The sequence below is a fragment of the Diplotaxodon limnothrissa genome, linkage group LG12 (assembly GCF_057381915.1).
Source record: "Diplotaxodon limnothrissa isolate DT_005_m linkage group LG12, D_limnothrissa_male_GT1.1, whole genome shotgun sequence".
NCBI lineage: Eukaryota > Metazoa > Chordata > Actinopteri > Cichliformes > Cichlidae > Diplotaxodon > Diplotaxodon limnothrissa.
In genome coordinates this window covers 9,308,094-9,334,858 of record NC_140607.1, presented here as the reverse complement: position 1 = coordinate 9,334,858, position 26,765 = coordinate 9,308,094, and the positions used below count along the sequence as shown (strand labels likewise).

The following is a 26,765-nucleotide window of genomic DNA, read 5'->3' as shown; positions in this document are numbered from 1 at the left end:
TGGAAATGAAGCCGTTTTCCTCCCACTTTTCTTCTTCGGACAGTTTCTCCAAACCTGTAAACTGTGTCATCATCCTTCACGCCTTTGCTGGGCTGCTTGGTGCGTTACTGTAAAAGAAGAAACATTTGACTGATTAGGCCTACGAGTAGCCTCCCACTCCGTCTCCTCCTCTCCGCCTTTCTCACTCTGCCATTGGTTAGCACAGGGCAGGCTCCGGGATGATGATGCCTGGAAAGGGGGGTAAACTCGGAGCGCACGTCTCCCCTGCTGCGCACACACGCACAGCAAAAGTGAAGTGAAGATGCTTTTTCCCTTTCGACAAACAGTCCAGCCCGCCAGCCGTTCACTTCTCCTGCTGCCGCTGCTCCTCCTTCTCCCAACAGAGCGTCCAACTGTCCGCTTCCCTGGTTTACACGAGGAACTTGCGCTGCCGGGGCTCGTCCAGCTCGGAGGAGGAGGCAAGAGCAGGCATCAGAGACCCGGAGCACCGTCAGCTCTATAGCGTATCCGTGGAGAGCTACGCGTCGGTATGGGCACGCTGACAAAAGGACGTTACCTCGTTCTGAGGGGGCTCCTGCTGCTTATTTATTGCACAGCATCGGTTATTTCCAAAGGTAAGAGCTGTGTGTGTCCGTGTGCATGCGTGCCTACTTTGGGTGTTTACTGCGCTGTAAGCGCTTTCAGCCGGTCGGTAAAAGAAGAGAGACAATTATTGGGTGCCATCCCCGTGGTTACGCACCACCTGTCACGATTTTTGGTTCATGTTTGAGGTTTACAAATACTTCCCAGCTCACATTCAGTATTCAGCAGGTGATCCTGAGTCTCACTCGGACTTCAGATTTCCACTATTTGAGCATTCTCTCTTCACTGCGCAGTGGAGCTTCTGCTATTGATTCATCAAGCCACAGCTCGCGCCGTCAAGTTCCTACACTCTTGGTCTTTTTTTACGTCTCCCCTCGAATCGATGCCAGTCGTCCCATTCCACTAAGTTTTTAGTCGTGAATGAATCCATCACCGTGACTGCGCTGTAATCAGCACTGCTGGCTTTAATGAAGGCACGCCTGTGCAACAGGCATGCCATTTTATCTGAGAGTTCCAGAGCTAGTCCTCCTTTTTAAATGATCCGCTTCCTGATATCACGAAGTGAATATAGTGCCAGAGCAATGTATGTAGAGGTTTGTGCGGGACGCAGAGATATTCATCAGCAGCTACCAGAGCGACTTCAACCAAGGGTTTTCGTTTCTTTTTAGAAGCCCACGGTGAAAGTGCTTTACATTTACTTGATAAAAATACCTTTGAATGAGAGGTGACTGTGACAAGTGGGGGTCGTGTTGAGGGTAGGAAATCTGCCCCTGCTTGATGTTCTATTTTCTTTCTTTTTCCAGAGAACCCAAAAGAACAAATACAAGAGGATAGATTTAGTCCCTTAAACACACACACACAAAAAAAAATCCATGTTAAATCATCTTTATTTAATACACACTGTACAGTTTTCTGTAGCCTGTATTGGTTTTAGAGATTTTAAGCTGTTGCACTGAACCACATCACCCGTTTGAATCAGATGTTACAGAACAAGCCTACAACCCAACCAGAATATGCCCTGCAGACATCTGGTTGTGTCTGTGTTGATCTTATGACTCTCACATCTCCATATTTTAGCCACTTAAATAGCAGTAGCACAGAGCAGAGTGCCTGAGAGTGAGATGGTATTTGGTGTTAAAGGTTCCCTGCAGGTTTAACTGGTTACATAGCAGCCTGTGGAGCTGAACAGAGTTCAGATTAACGTTACACGACTTTACGCATCATGAATGTGCAAAGTCTGCTTTTTTTCATTGTGAAGCCAGAAACTCTGGCTTTTTTCCACCTTATTGCTGCAATCTGTTTGCCGTGAAGAAACTGATATACATCATCTTCCACAAATGTAAAAAAATATTCTCACCCTGCACATGCCACTCATTCAGAATAACTCAAATATACATTATCTTGCAAAATATGCATCATTGTTTTTCTTCATATTCTGCAGAGAATCTAAAATCTCAAAAATGCAAAAAGTGATTTGTTTTTCATTATTCATTTATGAATCCTACACACACCCACAAAACAAATAACGCCTTCACACTTGATTTTATGCTCAAGTCAAAAAAAGGAAATTAAAAAATGGATCAGAGAGCGAACTCTGATCCATTTTAGTAAAAGACGGGAAGTCATTGACCAGCGTGCAGGGAGTTAGACTGGCAGCAACACAAACACTGTGTTAAAATAATGATTGTTTACATTTTTGTAAACAAACTATTGCCGGTTCTCTCTTGTCGATTAGATGTGGAGACAGCTGTCATCAATCTGTTGTACATTAACTTGTAATTATGAGGATATTAGGATAAGGAATGCAAGTATGCAGCAGGATCTTGTAATGATGGCAGTTTCATTTCGACCAAACGGAAATAGGTAGGTCTGCTGTCATTACTGATCAGTCACACACAGAAAAATAGAGTTAAACTGGGGGTTCCATTTATTCTTGAAGGTAACATTAAATATTGAGTGAATATGATGTTATGAAACCAACATACTTTACTTATGACGCATCCCTCTAATTTCAAGCCACCAGTCATAATTAGGACCTCGAAGCTGGGCAGAAATTCAGAAAAGTGATGCAGGGGAAAAAAAGCACAATAAGACCAGAGAACAGTAGAGCTGTCAGGCAGGCCACAAATGTTCACACCAGCAAACATCATGAATTACTGTGTGCTGAAAAGTTGTTAGATTGGATTTTGATCAGTGGTCCCAAAAAACATTTTGCCTACCACTACTTTAAATAATTTCATCATTATTAATGGTGACATTTTTATGGATGTCTTCATCAGTAGTTTCTGTTAGCCTACAGACAGACGTTGGAATTAACTTGCATTAACTAAAATGGTTTACAGGTTTTATTCACTTTTTACTGTTGTTAATGGATGTAATTACTGATCATTAACCTTAATAATAATGGATTGGATTTATATAGCGCTTTTCAAGGCACCCAAAGCGCTTTACAATACCACTATTCATTCACTCTCACATTCACACACTGGTGGAGGCAAGCTACGGTTGTAGCCACAGCTGCCCTGGGGCAGACTGACAGAAGCGAGGCTGCCATATCGCGCCATCGGCCCCTCTGGCCAACACCAGTAGGCAAGTAGGGTAAAGTGTCTTGCCCAAGGACACAACAACCAGGAGAGAGAGAGCCCAGGGATCGAACCGGCAACCTTCCGGTTACAGATGCGATTCCCAACCCCCTGAGCCACAGTCGCCTTAAAGGTCATACTAATTAAATAAAGGTTATGTAGTAATAACAACAACAACAACAACAACAACAACAACAACAACAATAATAATTTGTAGAAAATGCGCATCACTTGTCTGTTTTGGTAGTGGGATGGCATCTACAATGTACTACAAACTAACTTATCAACATAAGCAACTTAACTTCTCCTACCTTGAGTCGTGGCTTGTCTCTTCAAGTAGCCCCTTCAATTTTAATCAATCAGTTTCTACCATGCCTAAAGATGAGGCATACATTTTGGGTGAACACATCAAAATGTTCTAATATAACCTAAAATCTATTGTGTAAAAATCACGTGAGCAAGTTTGTCTAGGAAAAGGAATAGGAATTAAGCCAGGGACCTCGAATGGTGAAAAAAAGGAACCATTAAAGCACACAACTACAAGCAGATTGCCAATGTTCTAGTAAGTCACTGATTCAAATTCTATTTGTTACCAATTTTTCCCATAAAATTAAATAAAGGTGTAAATTGATAGCTGGATATATTAATTAAAATAAAAAAATGAAAGTAAAGACAACAGTATTGTTGTGTATAGCTTTTTATTCATGCCTAATGCATTATGTAGCTAATCAGTTCATGCGGAACTGCATCCCTTTCTACACACATAACACAGAAATACAAAAAAGGATTATTACAGAGGCATTTATAAAAACAAAACATAAAGATGATTTCGTTTTTTAAACTGAAACACTTTCCATTAGGGAAGTATTGAAACAAAAAGGAAATGAAAGTTTAAAAGATTCCTTTTATCTTAGGGTGTGTAATGTCACAAAAGAAATACACAACAAACTTTTATTTGCTTTTTGTCTGTGTGTGTATCAAATGAAAAATGATTGTAACTTTTTCCAATTTTGTTTTCTCAGTTGCAGATTTTAAAAAAAAGAATGTTGAATTGTTTGGCAATCTCTACCTTCTGGTTGCATATATTTATGACAAATTAAAGAGTGACTCCAGCAAGTTATTATTATAGTGGTTAGCAGAAGGGGTTAGAATGGAGGCAGTAAAAAATGTTTGGTGATAGCATGTAATAGTTAGAAAGGTCTAAATTGACTGGATCCTACAAGTTCTACATCAACATACTCAAGCAAAATATGGAATGCTTGAATTTTTACTGATATGTGACTCCAGCCTTTAGTTTAGGATTTAGACTCTTGTAAGAGTCTACATAGATGCACAAAATACATGAAAAAGCTTGACAGTATGAGACTATGTGCAGGTTCTCTCTGTATAAATACACATTTCTCTGTGGTTTTTCTTCAAAATTTGTTTAGCAGAATGAATACAATTTGCAGACAGCCAGAAGACATGAAAGTTAAACAGGTCAGTAAATGGCACACAGATTTCTTATCATCTTGAGTTCCTATATATTAAGGAAGTCGCCATCAAAAAGCTGACAGAAGCAGAAGTGTCGGCCCAGCATTCCTTGGACAGACTGTTTGTACTTTGCTCGAAGAACACAGAATTAATTTTGACTGAATTCAAACTTAAGTCAGGAGCACAAGCACATTCAAAAGATGCTCAATGTTTCTATTTGTAGTCATTTTTATGTGGCGCCCTTCAGGGTGTTTACAGAGGTGTGGAAAGCAGCAAAAAGACACGGAACAGAATAGAGCAGTCGTCAGGGAGAATGGATAGGACATTAATTTAATCAGAAAGGAGGAGCTGGGGTGGAGGTGGGTTTCAAATTGGCTTGCAGATTAACAGTATCTGTGGGCAGGCTAAAGCAGCTTAATGTATATACAACTATAACACGAGGCGTCAGCTGATGTGGACTGGCACTGAGAACATGATCTGGTTTCATCTGAGCTTCACTTCACAACCTGCCTGCCTAGCATCCCGATTAAGTGTGGGACCATATCAAAAATAGTTCAGCAAATGATTATCTTCCGTATGTCCATTTTTTTCTTGAGGAGCAATTTTTGTCTATAGAATGTAAGATGAAAATACTGATTTCCAAAAAACAGAGGTCTTGAGTTTAATTAAATATCATAGAAAAAACAAAAGAAAACAACACATTTTAAAAAGTGAAAGATGTTTTATTATTTTTTTATACAGATTGTGCTTAAAAAGCATTACAGGTACTAATGGGCTGTCAAAACAGAGGCAGGGCATTTGAATGCTCGACTCTACCTTGTTGCATGTTACAACTTTTCTGCATATCACATCATTTTTAAAGGCCATGCATGTCATGACAGGTGTCACACTTTCCCACAAGTTTAGTCCTTGAATCAAACAGTAGCAAACAGCAGCAGTCCTGCTGCTCTGCGGGTCTCGATGGTCCTAGCTTGAACTCAGCGAGATTTAAGCTCTTAAAGATCAATAGCTGATGTTCGCAGGCCCCCACTGGCTCAGAACGAGACTCACGCAAGGGGTCATGAAAGAGGGGTCCTCCATGTGTAACACAGCCATGAGTGAGGATGATGTGGCCCATGGGGGATCTTGAAAAGGCTTTTCATCTTTTGTCTCACAGTTCTGATGAAATAAGGGCTATTTCAAGAAGCTTTGTCCAGGGTTGTAATGGGAATTTCTTGTAGATCAGCAATCTGCTATTGGTGTGTATTTATCTCATAATGAAGCTCTGCTTAGACATGCAAAAGGGTATGCGAGTGCACTGATATGTAATATCCCTTCTTACCTATCTTCTGATGAGGCTCTCGTTGATTTCTCTCGACATGCAGGCATTTATTTGGGACTTGATGATTAATTTATGTGATGTGTGATTTTAGCAAGATAGAGTGTTGTGTATTGAGAGAAGTAATGAGCAATGGGATTATCTGATATTTGATTGAGGATTGCTGAAGTCGCCCAGTTCATTTGTCAGTAAAGCTGCTAGGTCTGCTTTAAGTTTAGCTAATACTCTATATGACTACAAGAATATGTTGTGAGATTAGACTACAGAGCTGCTAATGTTTGCCTTGCTGGAATGATTCTCCATTCTGCATGCATGCACATATGCCCAGGCCCCTGGTGGTCACCTCATTTGATAAACATTAGCAGCAAACAGCATTGTCCCTGCTCCACAGATGCACAATTGTGTCAAGCCTTGCTGAAATAACCATCACCACATGTTGTGTGATGCTGTGCCCCTCTGTTATCCGTCTCCGCAGCCTAATTTGACACACAAACTTGTCTATTCTCCCAAGAGTTTTACTTCCTTGACCTTGAGCTGCAGATTGTACATCTCCCTCCCTGTTCTTCAGGTTGGGCATTTTTTTAAAAAGTGGAAAGAGAGAGAGAGAGAGCAGAGCACAAAGGATGCACAAAACTGTGGTTACTTTTGTTTTCAAGAAAAAAAAGGAAAAATCTCAAGGTTTTTTTATTTTCCTCTGCACTGTTTCATGAAAACAGACAAAGGTCAAATCTGTTATTTTCCCTCAGAGAAAGCAAAAGGGGCTCTTATATTTTCCCTGCCGATCCCAGAATGAATCATCATAGTCAGGTTGCTGTGGGTGACAATGTGTTCAGTTGCCAGATTTACATTTAAATGAAACCAAATGGCTGTACATTCAGAAATGATATACAGTAATGATCATGGTAATAAAAGCAAAGTCCTCTTTCATATTGGACCAGCTCCTACTCGGGATCACTGTCATTTGGGGACTTTGCAGGTACAGTCGGTGAGTTATGTCTTTGCTAGGTCAAGACTATTACCTTCACATTTCAATGAGTGAATTCATCAGCATGCTGCCTAAGAGGCTTAATGTAGTTGGCAATCAGCCCTGCAGCTCATTGGCTTCTTCCATGGACCTGGTGCATGAATGCCATGATGGCACCGGCTCTGACATAAACGGTAGTAACCAGACCGAAAAGCAGCGCACATTTCGGTGCTTTATTTTCCTGAGCTGTGATACACTTTAGATTCTAGCCAATCATTTTACGTTTCCGAGGATAGTAGGCGGGTCCAGGTACGTACGTTCTTTTAGAGCAGAGCTACAGATTAAAAATGCCCAAGGCGAAGCGGTCAAAAGTCTGGCTGTACTTCACAGCAAAAGATGCAAACTCAGCAGCCTGCAACAAGTGTTTTAAGGTGATACTGTGCAAAGGAGGTAACACCTCAAATCCGATGAAACACCTGGCGACGCATAGTGTTTTCTTAAAAGCCGAAAAATGCGCCGTATTTGATAGCTTGCTGCGAGACCTCACACTGAGCACATCTACTGCGGGTGTGGTGCCTGTTATCGGACCCGGAGTTAGCAACATCCCCCAAAAACCCGAAGAGGAGAGTCCTGGCCCCTATCCCTGCCAGTGTAGCAGAAATGATGATGGCAGCAGCAGCCGTTCTTCTCTGCGTGAGTAGCTTAATGTTGTTCGTGTGTCATTTACGTTGAGTAGGCTAACCACGTTATTACATTAATGCATGTAAGGTGAACTAGCAAACACCGTCGTAGTTACATGCGGCTGTCTTCTTGTTTGACGGCAGATGCTCCCTTCACCCTGGCCAAAAAGGCTAAAATGACCAAAGAAAAAGTGGAAAACAGTTAAACATGAGAGGTTTTTGGACAAAGTTTGTGTTTTTTCCATTGTTTAAGCACTGCTTCCAGCCAAGAGTGATACCATATATGCCCCATAGCTGCAGAAAAGGCTAACATTGTTATCTTTTTACAAAAAAACAGCTGAACATGAGAGGTTTTTGGACCAATCTTGTGTTCTCCATTCTTTAAGCACCGGTTTAAGCACCGTTTATGCACCGGCACCGTTTCAAAAGTACCGGTTTGGCACCGGTATCGGATAAAACCTAAACGATACTCATCCCTATGAATGACACTGAGATATTTTTTTCCAGCTACTGTATCTTTCATGCATCTATAGGTTTTTGCTATTTTCCTTGATACAAGGCCCTGATACATTTACAGTATAGTTCCATTTAGGTGGCATCATCTGGGAATCTAGTCTTTCTGCATAATGGATGAAATAAAAGTGGCTGCCACAGCTTAAGTCATTCTGTTGATATACTTTAGTGTTGGACATAGAAAACATTATGCCACTAATTGCAACAGTCAGTATAATCGAATGACCATACGGTTGTTTGTGGTGGCAAAGCTTGATAAAAAGGAGCCTACACTATTTCAATGCAATATTTTAATTAAAAAAATAATTTAGTGCTTATTTTGACATATTAAAGGACCTTTACTTTGCAGGCAAGATGCACTCTGGGCTGACAGGGGAAACTGGTCATAAATGCACAAAAAAAAAATCATATTCTTCGAGTTCTTTTGTATTTTCATACTGATAACAGTAATGATTTACTCGCAATTTAAACATGTTAAATTACGTAGGTTAACATTTAAATAGCAATATGAGTACAGAGTTCCGAACAATAGCCACAGATCAAATATTAATAATAGATAAATCATACATATAACAAGTAATAAAGAGATAAAATAAGCTGTGCTTTAACATTTGCAGCCATTAAGTGAATCTCACTGTGTTTCTGTAAGGTCTGAAAAGTTTTGCATGTCTTTTTAATAAACATATACTTGTTGCTGCAAACTGTAATTGCTCAAACTTGTACAGCAGAGTGATTAAAGCATCTATTCAATTAAAAGACAGTTTTCTAATAATGGATGTGGGCATGGTAGACACAAACAAATAAAGCATAGCTCACAGGCTGTCATATCATATGCATTCAAATGCTTCACTATTAAAGCCCTGTGGAAAAATGTGGGCTTTCTGTCCACTGATGCATTAGGGTTTTTAATTTAAAAGGTCAATGAAGTCTTGACCTTTGCATTATAGTTGCAATCCCTATTATCATAATTTCCCAACTTTGGGATACATATTGTATATCCCAGTTGAAGTTGGAAAATTAGCTTACTGAGTAGTTCTTAGCTTACTGAGTAGCTCTGTGTTAGCGCAGATAATGGTGCTTGAATAAAAGTCTATGCAGAGATTATTTTTCTCTGGAATAAGTCACAACTTGCCAGCGTAACATTATATATCTGCTACTATCAATTGCTCCGTTATTCACAAGGGCTCACTACAGCAGATAGCTCAATATATTTGGTTTGGCCAATTGTCTTCCTGGTTTAAAGAAAGGTTATTGTGTGTCCTCCATGTCTTAAACCAGGGATCTTTTGCTTGTTAGGTGAATGTGTAAACCACTACTCTATGGAGCTGATAGCTTTAAGACATATTAAATGGCATCATCTGGGTATTTAGTCTTTCTGCATACTGGATGAAATAAATGTGGCATATGTTAAATTAAAATGCAGTGGATTTGAATTGATAAATCAAACGAAGATCAAAGCCTGCTTGTAAAACATGTAGTGATTGGTGATATTTTGTTTTAAAATTAGGTTAATTCTGGTACTTGTGCTTCACACCACTTAATGTAACCTTTAAAGTATCTGTAGTTTTCAGAAAAAAGCAAGAAATATTCCAACCAAATGTAAAACAAACCAAAACAACAAAACGACTGAAAAGCACAATTAAAATAAAAATGATAATTCTGTGTTTGTAAAATGTATATGTGTATAAAAGTGCGTACAATATAAAATTATCTTTTCCCTTAAGCAGTAGTGTGTATTTCGCTGTCATGAGACAGGCCAGCTGTTTCATGCGACACCACACTGAAAACATCTGGAAGCGATGTAGACACCCACATTTTGTTTTTATAAAGCTTTATTATCTATATAATAAAAGGAATTTGTGAGTATTGAAGTTATTGACCCACCAATCTCAAAATATATGTCTACTTTACCTTAGGACCCATCACTATCCGAATCTGCAGTTAAAACAACTGTCACTTATTTGTGGCGATAACCCCAGCACAAAAAGAGAGTATTTATGAAAAATCATTGCTGGTATGTGTTTTTTCACATTCATTTGCTGTAGAGCTACTGCTGGTACTACATCCATGTAGCTGCAGTAATACACTCCAAATTTAGAGGTGTCAGGTTGTGCAGGCTCCATGAACTTCTCCAAATCTGTGTTTACAGATGGTGTGCACCAGATGAGCTTTTTACAAGGCTGTTTTATGATAGCATCCTATTTAGCAAATCTCCAAGCAGCCATAAGGCCTACTGGGAGATGTGTGCATGTGTGAATGCGCCTGCTTCCACACAAAGACACAATTAAGAAACCCACACACAGTCCCATGTAAATTTTATTTATAGTGCATGTCTGGCCATATTTTGATAGCATCTGGGCGTGAGGTTCTACTTAATCAGAGACCAATGAAAAGTGATGCCTCTTCTCTTATCAAGTCAGAGAGAATTCAGTATTGTTATCGAGAAACATGTCCCGTTGATGTATGCGTCATGGCTGAAATCTATGTCAGGTTTGCTCCAGTAAATCGCCTTTTGAATGACTGGAGCTTCTAAGTGAATCCCTCATTTCGCCTCGTGCTGACAGTGGCTCAGGTGGTAGAGCGGCGTGTCTTCCAATTGGAAAAACAGTGATCAATCCTCTTCTTGTCCATGTGTAGAAGTGTTGGGCAATGTATTGAACCCTGAGTTGCCCTTTATGTATGAATGCTAGATCAAAAGTGGTTAGGTATAGATAAAAACACTTCATTAATGTGTGAGATTGGGAGAATGAGACTTAAAGTAAAAAACTGCTATGTAAGTCCTAGTCAATTCACCCAGTGGAACCACAGTAAAGAAGTGCAATGTTTCTATATCCAGTACACTGTGGATATTTATTTATTTTGCTCTATCAATGTAGGTCAGACTGTTACAGACTGAAGTGTCTCAATAACTAGATGGATTACTGTGCAATTTTATAAAGATGGCAAACTTTGATCTCTAATCCAAATTGCTTTAAAGATGCCCTAGAGTTTCCACTGAACCATCAAAATGTCAAATGATATACTCACATCTCATTTTGTACAGATATTTATGGTTCTTAGGTGATATATTCAAATAGTTCTGATGATTTGTTGCTGCTATCACATTGTTCCTACTACAGGTTGCTGTTATTAATTTTATATGAGCTAAGACAATATGTAACACTGCAACACATTCAGTTTTAAAACACTGAGAAATGCTATAATTACATATTTTTCCTATATTAAAGGTCTAGAATAGCACCTTGCAAGACTAGGAAGAATAACAATTGACATAATTCCACAATAAGAATGGCAGGAAGGTGAATGCCGCTAGTTTATATCCCAGCTACAAGACGGGACTATGAATGGTGCCTTTGAATATCTACAATTTTTACACTTTTATATTACTTGACTTTTTCATTTATGTCCCTGATTGGTTAGATTTAAATACAATTAGGGATGGCTTGAATTAAAACACAGCTAAATGCTATTAATTGACCAGCTAATCATTGACCTGTAAGTTCCTTGTTAGTGAAGGTTAGGTTGCTGGAGTGATTGTACAAAATATCCGCAGTAAACTTAAAAGCTGAAACAACATGATAGCACAGAGATGCATGTTCAGAATGTTTGCCTTTGTCTGGCAGCAATATAACTGGCAATCAGCTGTAACAGCTGTATTTTACCCTATCAAGTTCTAATCTAGCATCATCAGAATTTTCTGTTCATCCAATACTTCAGTTTGTCCATATATATTACTTATAGATTACTATGATAAAATACCTTCTAATAATGTAATTTACTATTGCAGCTTATTACATTAGTACCTTAAGCTAGTGTTAGCATATTTATATGCTAAACAAAGAAAGTGAACATTGTCTCTGCTAAACGTCAGCATATAATCTTTTTCATTTTAAGCATTTAAATAGCTACATCACAGCTACAAGGTTACAACATCTAGGTAGTATTCGTATACACATCCTATTCATAATTATGACTTGGAGACTTCTCTGAAAGCTCTCATATGTCCAAATAAGAACTCATGACACGATGACATGAAGTCATAAACAAGGAAATCGTTACTATGGTTACCTTTCCTTTCTATTATTTCTCAACTTGTCATTATTGCAGCCTCACAGAGTTGCTAACAATGGCTCATTATCTTTGCTCAGTATCTCCAATTCTGCATACCATTGAGCCTTTTCAGTTTTTTCCTACTTCAAGTAAAAGCAAATTGGAGCAGTACCATGTTTTTAAAGACTTGTTAAATTAGGCCCAGCATTGAGATACAGAAGGACAAAGAAAGCGAAACGATAAGGAAAGGATTTTCTTTAACTGAGAAGTAAACCACATTGTAATCCAGGACTGTGAACTGGGCTCTCAAATACATAGATCACAGTTATATTTCATGGAGAACCGATGTATGGCCTTAAGATTCTCTGCTGTGGCTGTGTCTACTTTCATGGCCTTGGGTCAGCTGTTCAAACATGTCCTCTGTTGATCCGCGGTGCAGCAGCAGGCCTGTAGGGACAGAACATTGCTGAAGGACAAGTTGTGATGAATGGACTGCCAAACACTAGTCCCAGCTCACTGTGCCTGTCTTGCCTGAAGGACCTCTTGGTCTCGCTGTTGGCCACATGTTAGTCATTGGTTCATGCTGTTTGTGAACAGTGGTTGTCACACACTGTTGCTGCAGGAAAAAGAAGTTTTTCCTTTTTTTCTCTCTTTTTTTTTAACTTTCATGTATTTAAACAGTGCTTCATCATCTGGTTTATACTAGAGATTTATTTCCACTTAATATGAAAAATGCTCTAGAAGAGCCCATTGATAATCCAAAACAACAACCAGAGGTTTGCCAAGATCCTAAACAGAGTTATTTTTTCATCTCTTATTTTTGTTGAATACAGTGTGGGAGAATAGTATTTGACACCCTCCTGTATTTGTAGGTTTCCTCACTTACAAAGAAATGAGCGGCCTCTAATTTAATGGAAGTTTCCTCTTATTGGAGCAGGAAAGAATGTCAACCAAAAATCCAGAAAAAATGCATTACATAAAAGTTACAAATTGATTTGGATTGAGTGAAATAACTTTTTGAACCCCAAGCAAAACATGTCTTTGTACTTGGTGAAGAAACCCTTGTTGGCAAACACAGCAGTAACACGTTATTTGTAGTTGGTCACCAGGTGTGCATATATCTCAGCAGGGATTTTGGCCCACTCCTCCTTACAGAAACTCCAAGGACTGAGGTCTGGAGACAGGCGAGGCAGCTCTACAACCCTAATGTGGTTCTTAGCTGCTCCTCTGTTGACTCCTCTGTTGACTTGGTGGTATCTTTTGGGTTATTGTCATGCTTGAAGACAAAATGATTAAGGGAAGGAGATTTTCATGCAAGGTTTTACGATACATGACCCCATTCATTGGCCCTTCAATACGGTGAAGTCGTCCTGTACCCTTACAATAGCTAAATAGCCTCAAAGCATAATGTTTCTATCGCCATGCTTGACTGGTGATGATGTTCTTTCGGTCATACTCAACATTTCTGTTCTTCCAAAGTCAGCAGATTGATATGATTTTGGTTTTGGTTTCAGCTAACCACAGGACTTACTCTTATGGCTTATCTGAAAGCATTTAAATGTTGGCTGACAAACTTAAGACAGCTTTATACATGTGCCTTCTTCAGCAGGAGGACTTTGCGGACGTTGCAAGATATCAATCCATTATGCGGCCGTAGTGTGCTTCCTTCAGATCATTGAGAAGCTCCTCCTGTGTACATGCATTCTGTTCATCTGGACATAGCATTTTGTTCAGCTTGAAGAAGGCTGAAGAAGTTACTTCAATGAGTGATGACACGTTTCTCTCACTGAAAATCATACGTTCAGGTGAACAGAATCAACTTTTTGGGGTTCCTCCTGTGTAGTTTGAACTGATCCACCACCTTTCTCATGATCATCCTCATCGCATGAGGCAAGATGTTGAATGGAGCTCCAAACAAAGGATGTTAAGGGCTATATGATGGTCTTGTACCAAAATGCAGCCTTCCACAGATCTCCAGTTTTATCCCAGTTATCATTTGACAGGTCTTTGGTTTTGCCCATGGCAGTGGAGAGGTTGGAATGGAAGAAACCGATTGTACAGACACATGTGATTTATATGCATAACAAATTTAAAACAGGAGTATCTGTAATTCACTGATTGGTTGATTAATTGGTTGATTCATTCAGTGTAATTTGTGTGCAGTTTGGACAGCCAGAATTTTGGCTGGGTTGTAGGGGATTTAATATTTATTTAAATCAATACCATGCAAATTAATGTATTTACTTTTATGTTTACATGTCAAAATAATATCTGTATGAAAGCTAGAACCTAAGGTATCCAGAACATTACATTTAAATGAGGGGTTCTGTGTTATTCACTGGCTGTAATGTTATGGCTGATGGATGTATGCAGATCATGATTATAATTTGGAGGTATTTTGAAAATTGTCTTAAGTTTAGTGTCTATTACCATTTTCCTTATCTTTTAAACATTGCTGCTAATTTAGAAAAATAACATAGCCTAGGTTTCCCACTGTTGTGACAAATTACCTTATTATGAAAGTAAGTCATTATATACAGAGGTAGTCTTTGTGCAGGGAATTGATATTATTTGTGCCAGTGTTTGGAGTTTTGTATTGATTACTGCATTCTTGAACAGCAGGAAGTATCATTAATACTAATAATATATTGTCTGTTATCCATGAAAGCTTTTTAAATACTGTAGGATGGTAATAATAAAAATAGCCACACCACAGCTACTGTATAAAAGGCATCATAGATTCAGCCATAAATGCACTCATATTCCAAATAATAAACAGCCAGCAAAGACAAATAGAGCAGCTGGCTGCAGCCAGCCTTTTAATACTGTAACATTATCTTTCCTTTATATAGAATCTATAGAATCTTACCATAAACTGGCAAATGTATTTAAACTAGGCCAACACACTAAATGCCCAAATTGATGAGTGCCAAAAATATTTAGGGGTTACAGAAAGTGGCTTAGTATTTTTCTGAGCAACTTAACTATAAATATTTAAACAATTCTGGCCAGTGCACAAATTTATGTCTGCAAATTTAAAAAGAATTGTCTTTTCACATATTCCACCGTGATCTTTTTTTTCTCTCTGGTATTTACTGAAACTTTGCCTCTCTTTTGTTTCCATTTTGTAGATTGCTACACTCAATAAATAGAAAATGAATTGGGCACCAAAATTCCTTTTAAAAACGTGAAAAACAAAGCATCACACAGCCTCAATGTATAGTATGTACTGGGAAAAGAAATGAGCTCAGATAACAAGATCAGGTAACATTTTAAGGTGTGAGGCAGGAGATATGATGCCTCTGAACCACTGTGATTACATATTTGAGTAAATAATCAGACAATCCTTACATGGCATATTTTTTTGATATACTACACACAATTTTGTTTTTATTTTAACATGTCAAAAAAGAACAAAAAGAGGAAAAAGGCCTCAAACAAAGGTTTGGCCATAATCTGCTTTACTGAGCTGGTCACAGCTAGCCATTGCTCAGAAAGGCCTTTTTTTTTACCTGCTGCTATTCTCTCGGGTCTTTTTTAGGTGGTTTTCTTTGTGCAAAAGATTTTGTAGCTCAGTGAGATTCTTGTGCTGTGTTGCATGCACTGCTCCTTCAAGTACTATCCACAGACTGTCCACGGTGATGTTGGGATTGAGGTAATGTGTAGGATATAGCAAAGCCTTTTGTTTGTGCCTTTGTAGGTAGAGCATTGTTTGTTTTGAGGTGTCTGAGGATCACTGCCTTGTTGTTTTTAGACATTGACCTCTTTTTTTCCTTTTCAGCACTTTTTGTATTAATTTTGTTTTCTTTGCTTTGTTTTTTTTTTTAAAGGCTGTGATGTGATGTTACTTATATAGCTGGTAATAATGTAAATTTCATGTCAAAATTTCATTGACTAGAAAACTGACACATTTAAACTGAAGTAAAAAAAATAGGATAAAAGATTTTGATTTGGACAAAAATAAAATAAAATGTTATTGTTGGGATTTTTTCAGTGTTTTATTTGTTCGTGAGTCAATCGGTTTGTCTGAGATTAAAGTTATTAGATTAGATTAGATAAAATAAAACTTTATCTAATCTAATCTAATAACTTTAATCTCAGCCCCTGGTGGGTTCCTCCTTGGTTTTTACACAGTTGAATAAACATCAAACAGAAAACTGATTAAATAGAAGTATGAGACGGTCGAGAATTTACGCCAGTGTCCTGTTATATTTTAGATAGCAAGGAGCAGACGGCCGAGTTTATTAAACTCCACCGAGATAGTGGTGACGCTAATCAGAAGGCTACACTGTCCAATTTCCCCAGCCGTTTACTTCCGGCCTACTCGACCTTCTGAGGACCCAGCCCACGTAGACTGCGAAGGCCGGGTCCTCAGGAGGATGCAGCCCATGAATTTGGACACGACCAATACCTGTTGCTTTATTTTTTGATTTCTTCCTGAATCCTAAACACTGCCAAAAATTGTTGTGCCTAAGCCAAATATGAACTCTAGAGTAGTATACTAGAATAGGGTAGTAGTTCAAAATGTTGCTTATTTAGCCTTATTATCCTTTCTATAGTCCCAGTTCACCCTTAGTCTGAAAAAGCTGTTTTGACACATTCATTTTCCCTTAGAGCCAACTTTCTTCTAATTGCTACCTTTGTAAATGGGAGGTTTGAGCAGAGGATAGGACTTCCATACTCACAGACAAGGTTTCATGCCTAAGATAAACATACAAAGCTCTCAGTGGCATCATTAAGAGCCAGAAAAAAGCAGTGTCTGCAGTCAGAACTCTTTATTTGAAATTCTGGCCATGTGTTAATAAATACTTGGAAATTCAAAAAAACTTCAGCCCAAGTGCGATATTTGTGGACTTTTTTAAATTAGATTTTTTTAATGACATTACCATATATGGTAATGTCATTGACATTGACATTATATGGTTCGTTGCTCGTTTAGAGTACGCTTTCCCACAAAGTGTACACATTAAAAGTATAAGAAAAACTCATATAAACTTAAATGAACATTTATTGAGGAACGGTTTTCCTGACTGACAAAGGCACTTTTCACATATATAACACACATACAATTGCACTCCCATCCAAGGCAACTGGTTCATAGTTGTTAGTAGGGATGGGTACTGGTATCCGGTGCCATGATGGCACCGGTTCTGACATAAACGGTAGTAACCAGACCGAAAAGCAGCGCACATTTCGGTTCTTTATTTCGGTGTTTTTTTTCCCTGAGCTGTGATACACTTTAGATTCTAGCCAATCATTTTACGTTTCCGAGGATAGTAGGCAGGTCCAGGTACGTACGTTCTTTTAGAGCAGAGCTACAGATTAAAAATGCCCAAGGCGAAGCGGTCAAAAGTCTGGCTGTACTTCACAGCAAAAGATGCAAACTCAGCAGCCTGCAACAAGTGCTTTAAGGTGATACTGTGCAAAGGAGGTAACACCTCAAATCCGATGAAACACCTGGCGACGCATAGTGTTTTCTTAAAAGCCGAAAAATGCGCCGTATTTGATAGCTTGCTGCGAGACCTCACACTGAGCACATCTACTGCGGGTGTGGTGCCTGTTATCGGACCCGGAGTTAGCAACATCCCCCAAAAACCCGAAGAGGAGAGTCCTGGCCCCTATCCCTGCCAGTGTAGCAGAAATGATGATGGCAGCAGCAGGCGTTCTTCTCTGCGTGAGTAGCTTAATGTTGTTCGTGTGTCATTTACGTTGAGTAGGCTAACCACGTTATTACATTAATGCATGTAAGGTGAACTAGCAAACACCGTCATAGTTACATGCGGCTGTCTTCTTGTTTGATGGCAGATACTCCCTTCACCCTGGCCAAAAAGGCTAAAATGACCAAAGAAAAAGTGGGAAAACAGTTAAACATGAGAGGTTTTTGGACAAAGTTTGTGTTTTTTCCATTGTTTAAGCACTGCTTCCAGCCAAGAGTGATACCATATATGCCCTATAGCTGCAGAAAAGGCTAACATTGTTATCTTTTTACAAAAAAACAGCTGAACATGAGAGGTTTTTGGACCAATTTTGTGTTCTCCATTCTTTAAGCACCGGTTTGAGCACCATTTAAGCACCGGCACCATTTCAAAAGTACCGGTTTGGCACCGGTATCGGATAAAACCTAAACGATACCCATCCCTAGTTGTTAGTGTAGCTGTAACAGAGTTTCAGCAGAAATCACACCGCGAACCTGCAATGAGATAATGTGACCACAGCTTTTTTGTCTTCAAAGACTAAAGATCATTCATAAACACTGAACTGAGCATGTGTACACCATGGTACTTGACTGGCTGGCACAACAATAGTCTCCCACATATATAAGGACCACCTCAGGAAAGAAGGACCAATAGTCGCTTCTGCTGCTGAAGACAAATTCACCCGAGTCACCGCATACAGAAATTGCAAGTTAACAGCACCTCAGATTACAGCTCAGATAAATGCAACACATATATTTTCAGTAGCGGTAACATCACTATATCAACTATTCAGAGCAGACTGCGCGAATCAATGAACTGCTAAGAAACCACTACTAAGGAACAGCAACAAACAGAAGAGATGTGTTTGTTCCAAGAAACACAAGGAATGGACATTAGACCAGTGGAAATCTGTGCTTTGGTCTGATGAGTCCAGATTAGTTACGTTCTCACTGAATCATTCTATACTGTACAAACCTGTGGTAAAAGTTTAAGGATCTCCATTTTGAGGTTTCCAGGGCTCTCACTATGGTCTCATTGTTTTTGGTACTTTGACAACACAAGACACATTCAAATAAATAAGACAGTGGTGTACAGATTATTGGAACGCTACAAATCCACTTTTTTTACATTACAGAGAGCTCCCAGCTTTGCTTTCTTATTCAAAGGCACCTTGGTGGCTTCCTCCACAGTTTATGGTCTATCTGCTTTTGACAAGTCTGTTCACTCACTGGCCACACGAGCCACGTTTCTCAACATTACTCACCGCAAGTATCAACCTAGATTGACAAATGATCAGGAGCAGCCTCTCGACAGTTGTGGCCACTGTGAAACTGGGGGTAATATGAAAATACATTTAAAGCCTGTCACCATCGCTGAGACACCAAGGCATTAGTTTACAGCGTGCAGTAATAGGTTTTGGCATTTTTAAAGATAGACTTCTAGACAGGAAAATGAGGTAGCCATGTTTTGATGATAGCAGACAGATGTTGCTATCTCCTCTGAGTTTCTTGGTTGTGAAACACCTGAAATGTTTTCCCCCTCTAACCTTTTACAGCTTATTCGTCAATGGCTTATTCATAACTCTTTGAATTATAAGGCTGTTTGCACCATGTTTTAATGAGTATGACTTTGATGGGCTAATTGTGGGCCTTTTTCATTCGCTTTCAGTTGACTTGAGAGGTCCTGACAGCTGACTTTTAACCTGTTAAAGCATTTCCAATCTGAACATTATATTGTACTCTACCCTGCTTTTTGTCTTGGTGAGTAGTAGCTGTGTAACTCTTCAGTTCCTGATGTGCCTAAGGCATCCTCCTACTCCCTTCTTTTCATGCTCAAAATTCTCTTTTTTTAAACTCATTTTGGCTTTTGATGCAATCTCAGAGTTCTTCAGGGTCAGCCCCACTGTGGATTACTCAACCCTCCCATGTAAACCAGCGTGTATTCATCTCAACCTTGTGGGCCACATTGCATCTTTACTGATTTGCCATGGCTTGTGCCCACACACCATCCCAGGAAAAATGGACCTTTTGTTGCAGTTGTGTTTGCTTTTAGAACTACATTAGTGTTAGTTTGAATTAATAGTCGTTATGAAACAATGTGGCATGTACTGGATCACTCGCCTGAAGCTGCAGCTTGTTTGGGAACAGCTCATGTCAGCCGTTGATGCCTCTATGATTCAGATCAGTTCTCCCAACAGCTTATAGCATGAAATTATGTCCAGATGAAAATTGTCTGAAGACATTCTTTTGGTAATTGAAGGACCAGCAGTGAGCAGTGTTCATTAATGATGGCAGTCAAGTGTTAAAGAGATTCCCCCTGGCCATCACCTTTGACATATACTTGAGGACATGCTGGAATATAGAACAATGAGCATACATTTTATTTAATGTCGTTTGAGTGTGTGTGGTGTATACACTTTATGGTGTGTTTGAAAGCCTCATTGAAGAATTCAAGGTTGTTGCCCTACTGTGTTTACAAAGGGGTGTGTGGGAGAAGATATTCCCCACGTCTGCCAGACTAGATTTTAAACTTTTAAAATTAGAAAGTCTGTAACAGGCATGGACATTCAGCACTACTAAGCAAAACTGAAAGCACATAAAAGACAGGAACCGCTAATAGCTTAATAACAACTATTAATTTGGTATTATTGGCACCAACATAGCATGGCCAGTTGGAAAATCACATGATGATGATGCTGTTATCTTGTTTGAAACTACTGAGGTAGAAAAAGAAGATCTTTTTGTGTAAAAAAAATATTAAAAGGTTTATTTGAATCAGATTTGTACTGGTGAAGGAACATGACGTTTGCTGAAAAACTGGAGCTTCAATGTTGAAATGATGTTGTGTAATGTTCTGTGATGTAATTTTTTCCCCAAATATTAGCTTAGTTTTCAATAGCAGGGAAACAATGGAATCTTTTTTTTGCAATTTAATCCGAATTAGTTTTTCAGTTTGAGTCATTTACTTTATACAGAAATGGAATATCAATAACAATTTATAGTTTCTGTGGATGTAGTTAGAATGCTAAAAACAGCAACCAGTTTAAATGTGAAAACATGTGGGAAGAGGAAAATACTGTTCAAAAACAAAATCTTGCTTTTAAGATGGATTAGCCTATTTTGAAGCAACATGCTGGTTGCTAGTGAGAGAGCTAACCTAGCATTGTGGAAGGTAACAGCTTAGCTACAGCAGCTTAGTGATATTTTACTCCGATGGGATTAAAAGGTTTTATTTATATGTTTGCAGTCATTTTTAATTTAAAGTGGTTGGGGCCTGGAGCCTATCCCAGCTGTCTTAGCAGTAAACCTTGAACAGATTCCCAGTCTATCAACTAGAAAAAGTTTAACTGGTGGATCTCGAGTGTGAAAAGTGAAGGAAATTTTCAAGATTGGCAATAAAATCAACCGGAAAACCAATCACAGCACAGTTGCTGTCTGGCCAAAGAAAACCCCCAAAGAAATCCAGAGTAAACGCTCATGACAAAATCTCCAAAGACTATGTGACATCTCTGAAACACTGTAAGTGCTATCTTTTCATTTGCAAAAGATTTGCAAAGATGACTGTTGAAAGGAAGAAAATCTAGTATGAAGCATTATTCCCTGAGCCCTGTGGTAAATATCTAACCACTGACGCAAGAGTAATTGCGTGCCTGCTGTAAGTAGCTTCCCTTGCTCTTTGAGAATGGCAATTTAATGTCATGTTCTCAGCAGAGGGACACACACTGAAATAAGAGTCATCTCTTTTGGTCAACCCCTCAATGCTCAGGGCATTTGAAATCCATATCCTCTCGGCAAGCTAAAGATCTCCTGCGAAGGAACAGAAATCACCTCCCAACACTAAAAAGCTTTTAACATCATCCGCAAGCAGGTCAGGGATACACTCTGCCATTAATGCGAATCCTGAGCAGGACTTTGGGAGTAGAACCTTTTAACGTGATTTTCAGGAAAATGCAATTATTTATCAGCTGCACCAGTGGTGAGGTTTTGTAGCATTATGAATTTTAATTTTGGTTCTGACAAATCCATCAAATGGTACTAAATTTGAACAAGAGTGAAATATTAATTAAATGACTTTTTCTAGTTACTCTCTGGAAATGTATCTAGAACTTTCACCACCAGGGGGCAACATTTTACCAGAAGGTTAAATGTGTAGTGTAATTGCCTGAACCTGTAGGGAGTAACTGGTATTTGGTCTAGATGGCATGGCAGCACAGTGGTTAGCACTGCTATTAAGAAGGTCAGAGTTTAAGTGTGGTTTCTTTATGTTGAATCTGGTGCTGACAAGAGAATTAGATGCTTTCCAAATATTTAAACCACTAAATACACTAAAACAACTGTTTGTAGTCCTTCTCTTTGGTGCATCATGTGGACAAAAATTTTTGGGCCACACTTTGTGATCTTTGAATCTAGGTGTTTTCAATTTCATTACCACAGGTGTATAAAATCAAGTACATAGCTGCCTTTACAAACTGAAATTTGTCAAAGAAATCAATGAATTCCAGCATGGTACTATAATAGGATGCCACTGTTGAAACAACTTTGCTGAGTCCTGGGAGACATAGTGCATGAAACTCACTCAGTTGACTCAGTAACTGCAGAGTTCCAAATCTCCTGTGGTATTAAAAACAAAAACTGTTTACCAGAATGGCATGGGTGTCCATGGCCGAGCAGCAGGTGTAATGTTTAGGTGGTATGTGATGTGTTTCATCTTCCTTTCATAACTAACCCCATTTCAAATTTAGCTATAGAATAGAATACATAGACATTTTGGCCAAAGAGCTCCTTGGCATTTTGGATTGTATGCAACTTGAAAATTGATATATAGTAAATTTCAGTGCACGTCAGATTAAAAAAAAATAAAATCAGATATGACTATACATAAACTGAGACTGTTTATAAATAGAGTCATTTTTATCCCCCAACAGGAAGAAATGCAGAAGGCTACTGTCAGCAATTACGGAACACTTATTTTGCCTGTTGTCATTTGGCTATATAAGCCAAAACTAGCTACATATGATTTACAATTAAATATAAAGGGTTTGGAAAGTTAGGAATGGAAACTAGATAAAAGATGATCAATAAAATAGAGAGTTGAATGTGTCTTGATGAAATATTTATCCCAGGAAGAGCAGAGAATGTCTGGCTGTGCATGAAAATAGGTTCTGTGGGCTTTTGACATTTTTCTGAAGCTATTTATCAGTGAAGAACCTGAAAAAGTGGTGGAGGCACACGGGGAACTAAAACCCTGTCATAAAATATCACTACTTATATTCTCCTCAGCTTTTGTAGCTGGGTAAAACAACTCAGTAGTTGTTTTTTTTACTAAATATGGACAGTACAGAATATATTTTAGTAGTCCATCGCTACCTTTAGTTCTTGACTAATGAGCAGTCCTTGGGGCTGTATGGAAAGCAAAACAGTAATTGGACACAAAAAGATTTTGGAAGCCATTTTTAGACATATTTTGGCACTTAAGATATACTGTATCTAGAATATTGCACATTTAGCTCTTCCCCTGGCTGCCATTTGGGGGTGGGTAATAGGAATATAGAAACACATGTCTTTCAGTCCAGCAAAGTGAACAAGCAGGAGGTTAAAAAAAGAATACCCAAACAAGAATTGAAAGGCATAATGGATTACATTAAATATAAAGTATGCGACCTCAAATCTGTGTCATTTCTTGTAATCCTCATGCGCTTCTGCTTAAGAAACATCACAGGCTACAAAAACTTATTGTTGGACCAACTGTAAAAGCAGCATGGATTTAAGCAGGCCTTTTTATTACACTTAGTTTTTGTCTTTGTTTGAATTTAGGACTGGGGTTAACACTGTCACACACAAATGTGTTGTCTCTTTTTGGAGGGTTTATACATTTATACCCTACAACCTTAACATAAATGAGAAAACTCCCTTAATTCCATTAAAAATCCCCAAAGCAGACCTGACCGTGACTGCACAGACTCAGATGTGATTTTTGTTTGTTGACATCTGGGCTGAAACAGCACTGTAAACACAATGGCTCTTCAATCTGCAGACTCTGACAATTGACCAACTGGTGGAAAACTAATTGCTTTAGTTGCTTTCAGTACGCTGCACTAACCTTGGGTAATTTAACAAAGAGTGCACAGCAAAGGAGGTCCGGCTATCTCGCTTATCCTCCACTGCATCTGTCCCTCGAGCAGCCCACTATTGATAGTTCTGTGTCGTTTGTTCTGCGCTCACTTGGAAGAACAGCATAATTGAATCTCCATTTGCAAAGAAACACAATCAGCGGGGAACAGGGTTGCTTAAGAGTTTACATGTAATGGAATGGACAACTACACATTGATTTTTTCTTTTTTTTTTCTTTTCTTGGGTGTGTATGTGTGTGTTGGGGATCGGGGGTCATGTATACCAGCAATACATACTGCTGAGCTGGCATGCCATCCAGGCTGACCATATTTGAGAGGTCTTTCAGTTATATGGTTACATTTTGCAAGGCAGCATGGGTTGCATCATCCTGTAGCACTTACCGAGTGTTACATCATTGTGCTTTTATGATTTGGTGGGTCCACAAAGGAAATGAGCTTAATAAAATGACGAAGTTCGTCTATTGTAGAAAATGGCAAGAGACAAAGTCACTCCTCAAGCGAAACACACATATATATATATCAAAACATCAACGCCACTGACAAGTGAAAGCAACTATGTGTGATCACCTTGTTAATATGCAACATTCTGCTGGGAAATCTGGGTCCTAGCTTTTGTTATTGGTTGGCTGGTATTATACTGCCTGCTTAAAATTGCTGAAGATAAGGCTGTAGAGACAGCAGTCTCGAGTATCAGTATAATGTTTCCAATCGCAATGCTAAAACAGTTCAAGAAGGGCTCCAAGAACAGGACAAGTTCTCCAAGGTGGTGTAGTCTTCAAACTCCCCAAAGGATCTGCCACCAACCTCCCAACCCAACCCAAGAAGTCCTGCGTGCATACCACAAGTAAACAAGATGCTGTTGTGGGTTTTAGTAGTAATACTAGTGCTGTGGCCATGTCGTTCAAATTCCCTAGTTTGAAGAACAGGCAATGGGATTGAAAAAAAAACCCCATATCTTTAAAGCTTAATCGACCACAGAGCTGATGACATCCCTATGACATCATTAGGGTAATTTTTAAAATTCTAAATTCTCACACACAAGAAATTACGCAATCATGTTCAAACTGAACTTGCTCGATGAGCAGGTTCAGTTTTCTCATCGAGTTTGGCCTCAAAGAGCAAACTGAACTTGATGAGAGACCCTTTAATTAAGCATCTATCTGCATTCACAGTTTTGACTGTCAGTTATATTTATCGAGGGTGTTGAAGGTTCCTGTCCAGACAGTCAGTGAGATTTCAGATGTTCTAATTTGATAAATGGCATATCCTTCTGTGTTGTGGCATTGAGCGGTTCTGGTATTTAACGCTGATAAATGTTACTTTGTAGGGATTGTCCATGGTCAAAGGACTCTTTTAAAGGCCATGTTTGTCATAATCAGTTCTTTGCTTCTAAATGTAGTGAACCGTGCTTACAGGAGAAGACAAGTGCTTAAATGTCAGCCGGAGATGGCTTGGAATCCTCCACAGTTTGGCAAGGACATCTTGTGTGGCTCTCTTTGGCAGACGGCAACTTGAAGCAGTAATTGCTTTTTAGCATCACCGGGGTTTGAAGCCAAAGCAAATGTAAATACGATCAAATGAGATTCTGATGGTGGCCCGAGACGCAAAGGGTGGTGAAAAGTAATAAGAAGAAATGATATCACTGGGGAGAACAAAGTGCAGTGATTACATTTATTTCCACTGGCCTATTACTGGGGCACTAGGGGAAAACGAGCGCTGAGCTTTCTGTTTTTGCAGTAGGACCACAGGCCTCTTTTATTCATGACATGTCAGAAAAACAGCACGCTTTTACTGTTGTCCTTTGAGAGTTCTTGGATGATTTAGGCGGAATTCATTTGTGGGTAAAAGCATTTTTATGCTTATAAATTTCACTCCTGGTTTTAAATATCTAAATGTATGCCGGTAGAGGATTGATTTTGCAACTATTACTGCAAATTATCCCTTTTTCCTGTTATCAAATCTGCCAGTGAGATGGATACTTGTCATCTATTACCTCTTGCTATTCACCTCCTGAAATAGACTGTGCAAAATGGATGTGGATGGCAACTCAAAATGGAAATGTACAGTCAGACCTCAGAAAGTCTGCGCTTTAGGCACAAACACTGATGATTAATTTAATGTTTGTGCGTCATAATGGCCAAAGTCATCAAACCATCTCCTACATTTATCATGAGATCATTTCCAGGTGTTCACAGTGTCATCGTTATTAGCTGTTGTTGCCTTTCTCATGCGTATCATGAGTCTGGGTGGCAGTGGCAGTTGCAGTGTCCTGACTGGCAGACATGATGGATACCCCTCCATTATCAGGGCGTGCTTCCCTGCCCCTCGTCCTGTGGGACTCAGCCAGCATGACATTTATTAATCGACTGCAGATAATTCCTAATAAAGCAGCAGAAGTGCCAAGGCTGCACCACCGAGATCTAGAATGGCATACATTGTGAAAGACGTGATGCATTATCATGCCAATGCTTTTCCCTGACAAGAAACTACTGCTGTTGTTGGGACCACAAGCCCGGTGCTTCTTCTGAAGTTGCACATCTCAGCTGGAAGTCTGGACAGCTGCACTGTATGTCAATATGACACAACTCTCAAAACTGGGTGCAGTGACTGCACTTGACAGCCGGTGTTACTCAAACACATCAGCTACAGTATCAGCTCTGGTTTTGTCGTTTCTTACATATTTGATGCACAACCAAGTTTAAGCACCTGGTTTAATGTTTTGCGGTTAAAAAATGATTTTAAAAATGATTTTGACCTTTGTTAAAGTGCAAGGACAC

General features: G+C 39.1%; 1 protein-coding gene across 1 annotated transcript in view; it reads left to right on the top strand.

Annotated features, from left to right (window-relative positions):
• The first annotated feature begins 422 nt into the window (after positions 1-422).
• Positions 423-26,765, top strand: part of LOC146620850 (netrin receptor UNC5D-like) — a 283,997-nt gene continuing 257,654 nt past the window's right edge. Inside the window, exon 1 of the mRNA XM_085367098.1 lies at positions 423-614. Within this exon, the coding sequence (XP_085223224.1) occupies positions 530-614 (85 nt within the window). The 5' untranslated portion in view covers positions 423-529. The remainder of the gene's footprint in view (positions 615-26,765) is intronic.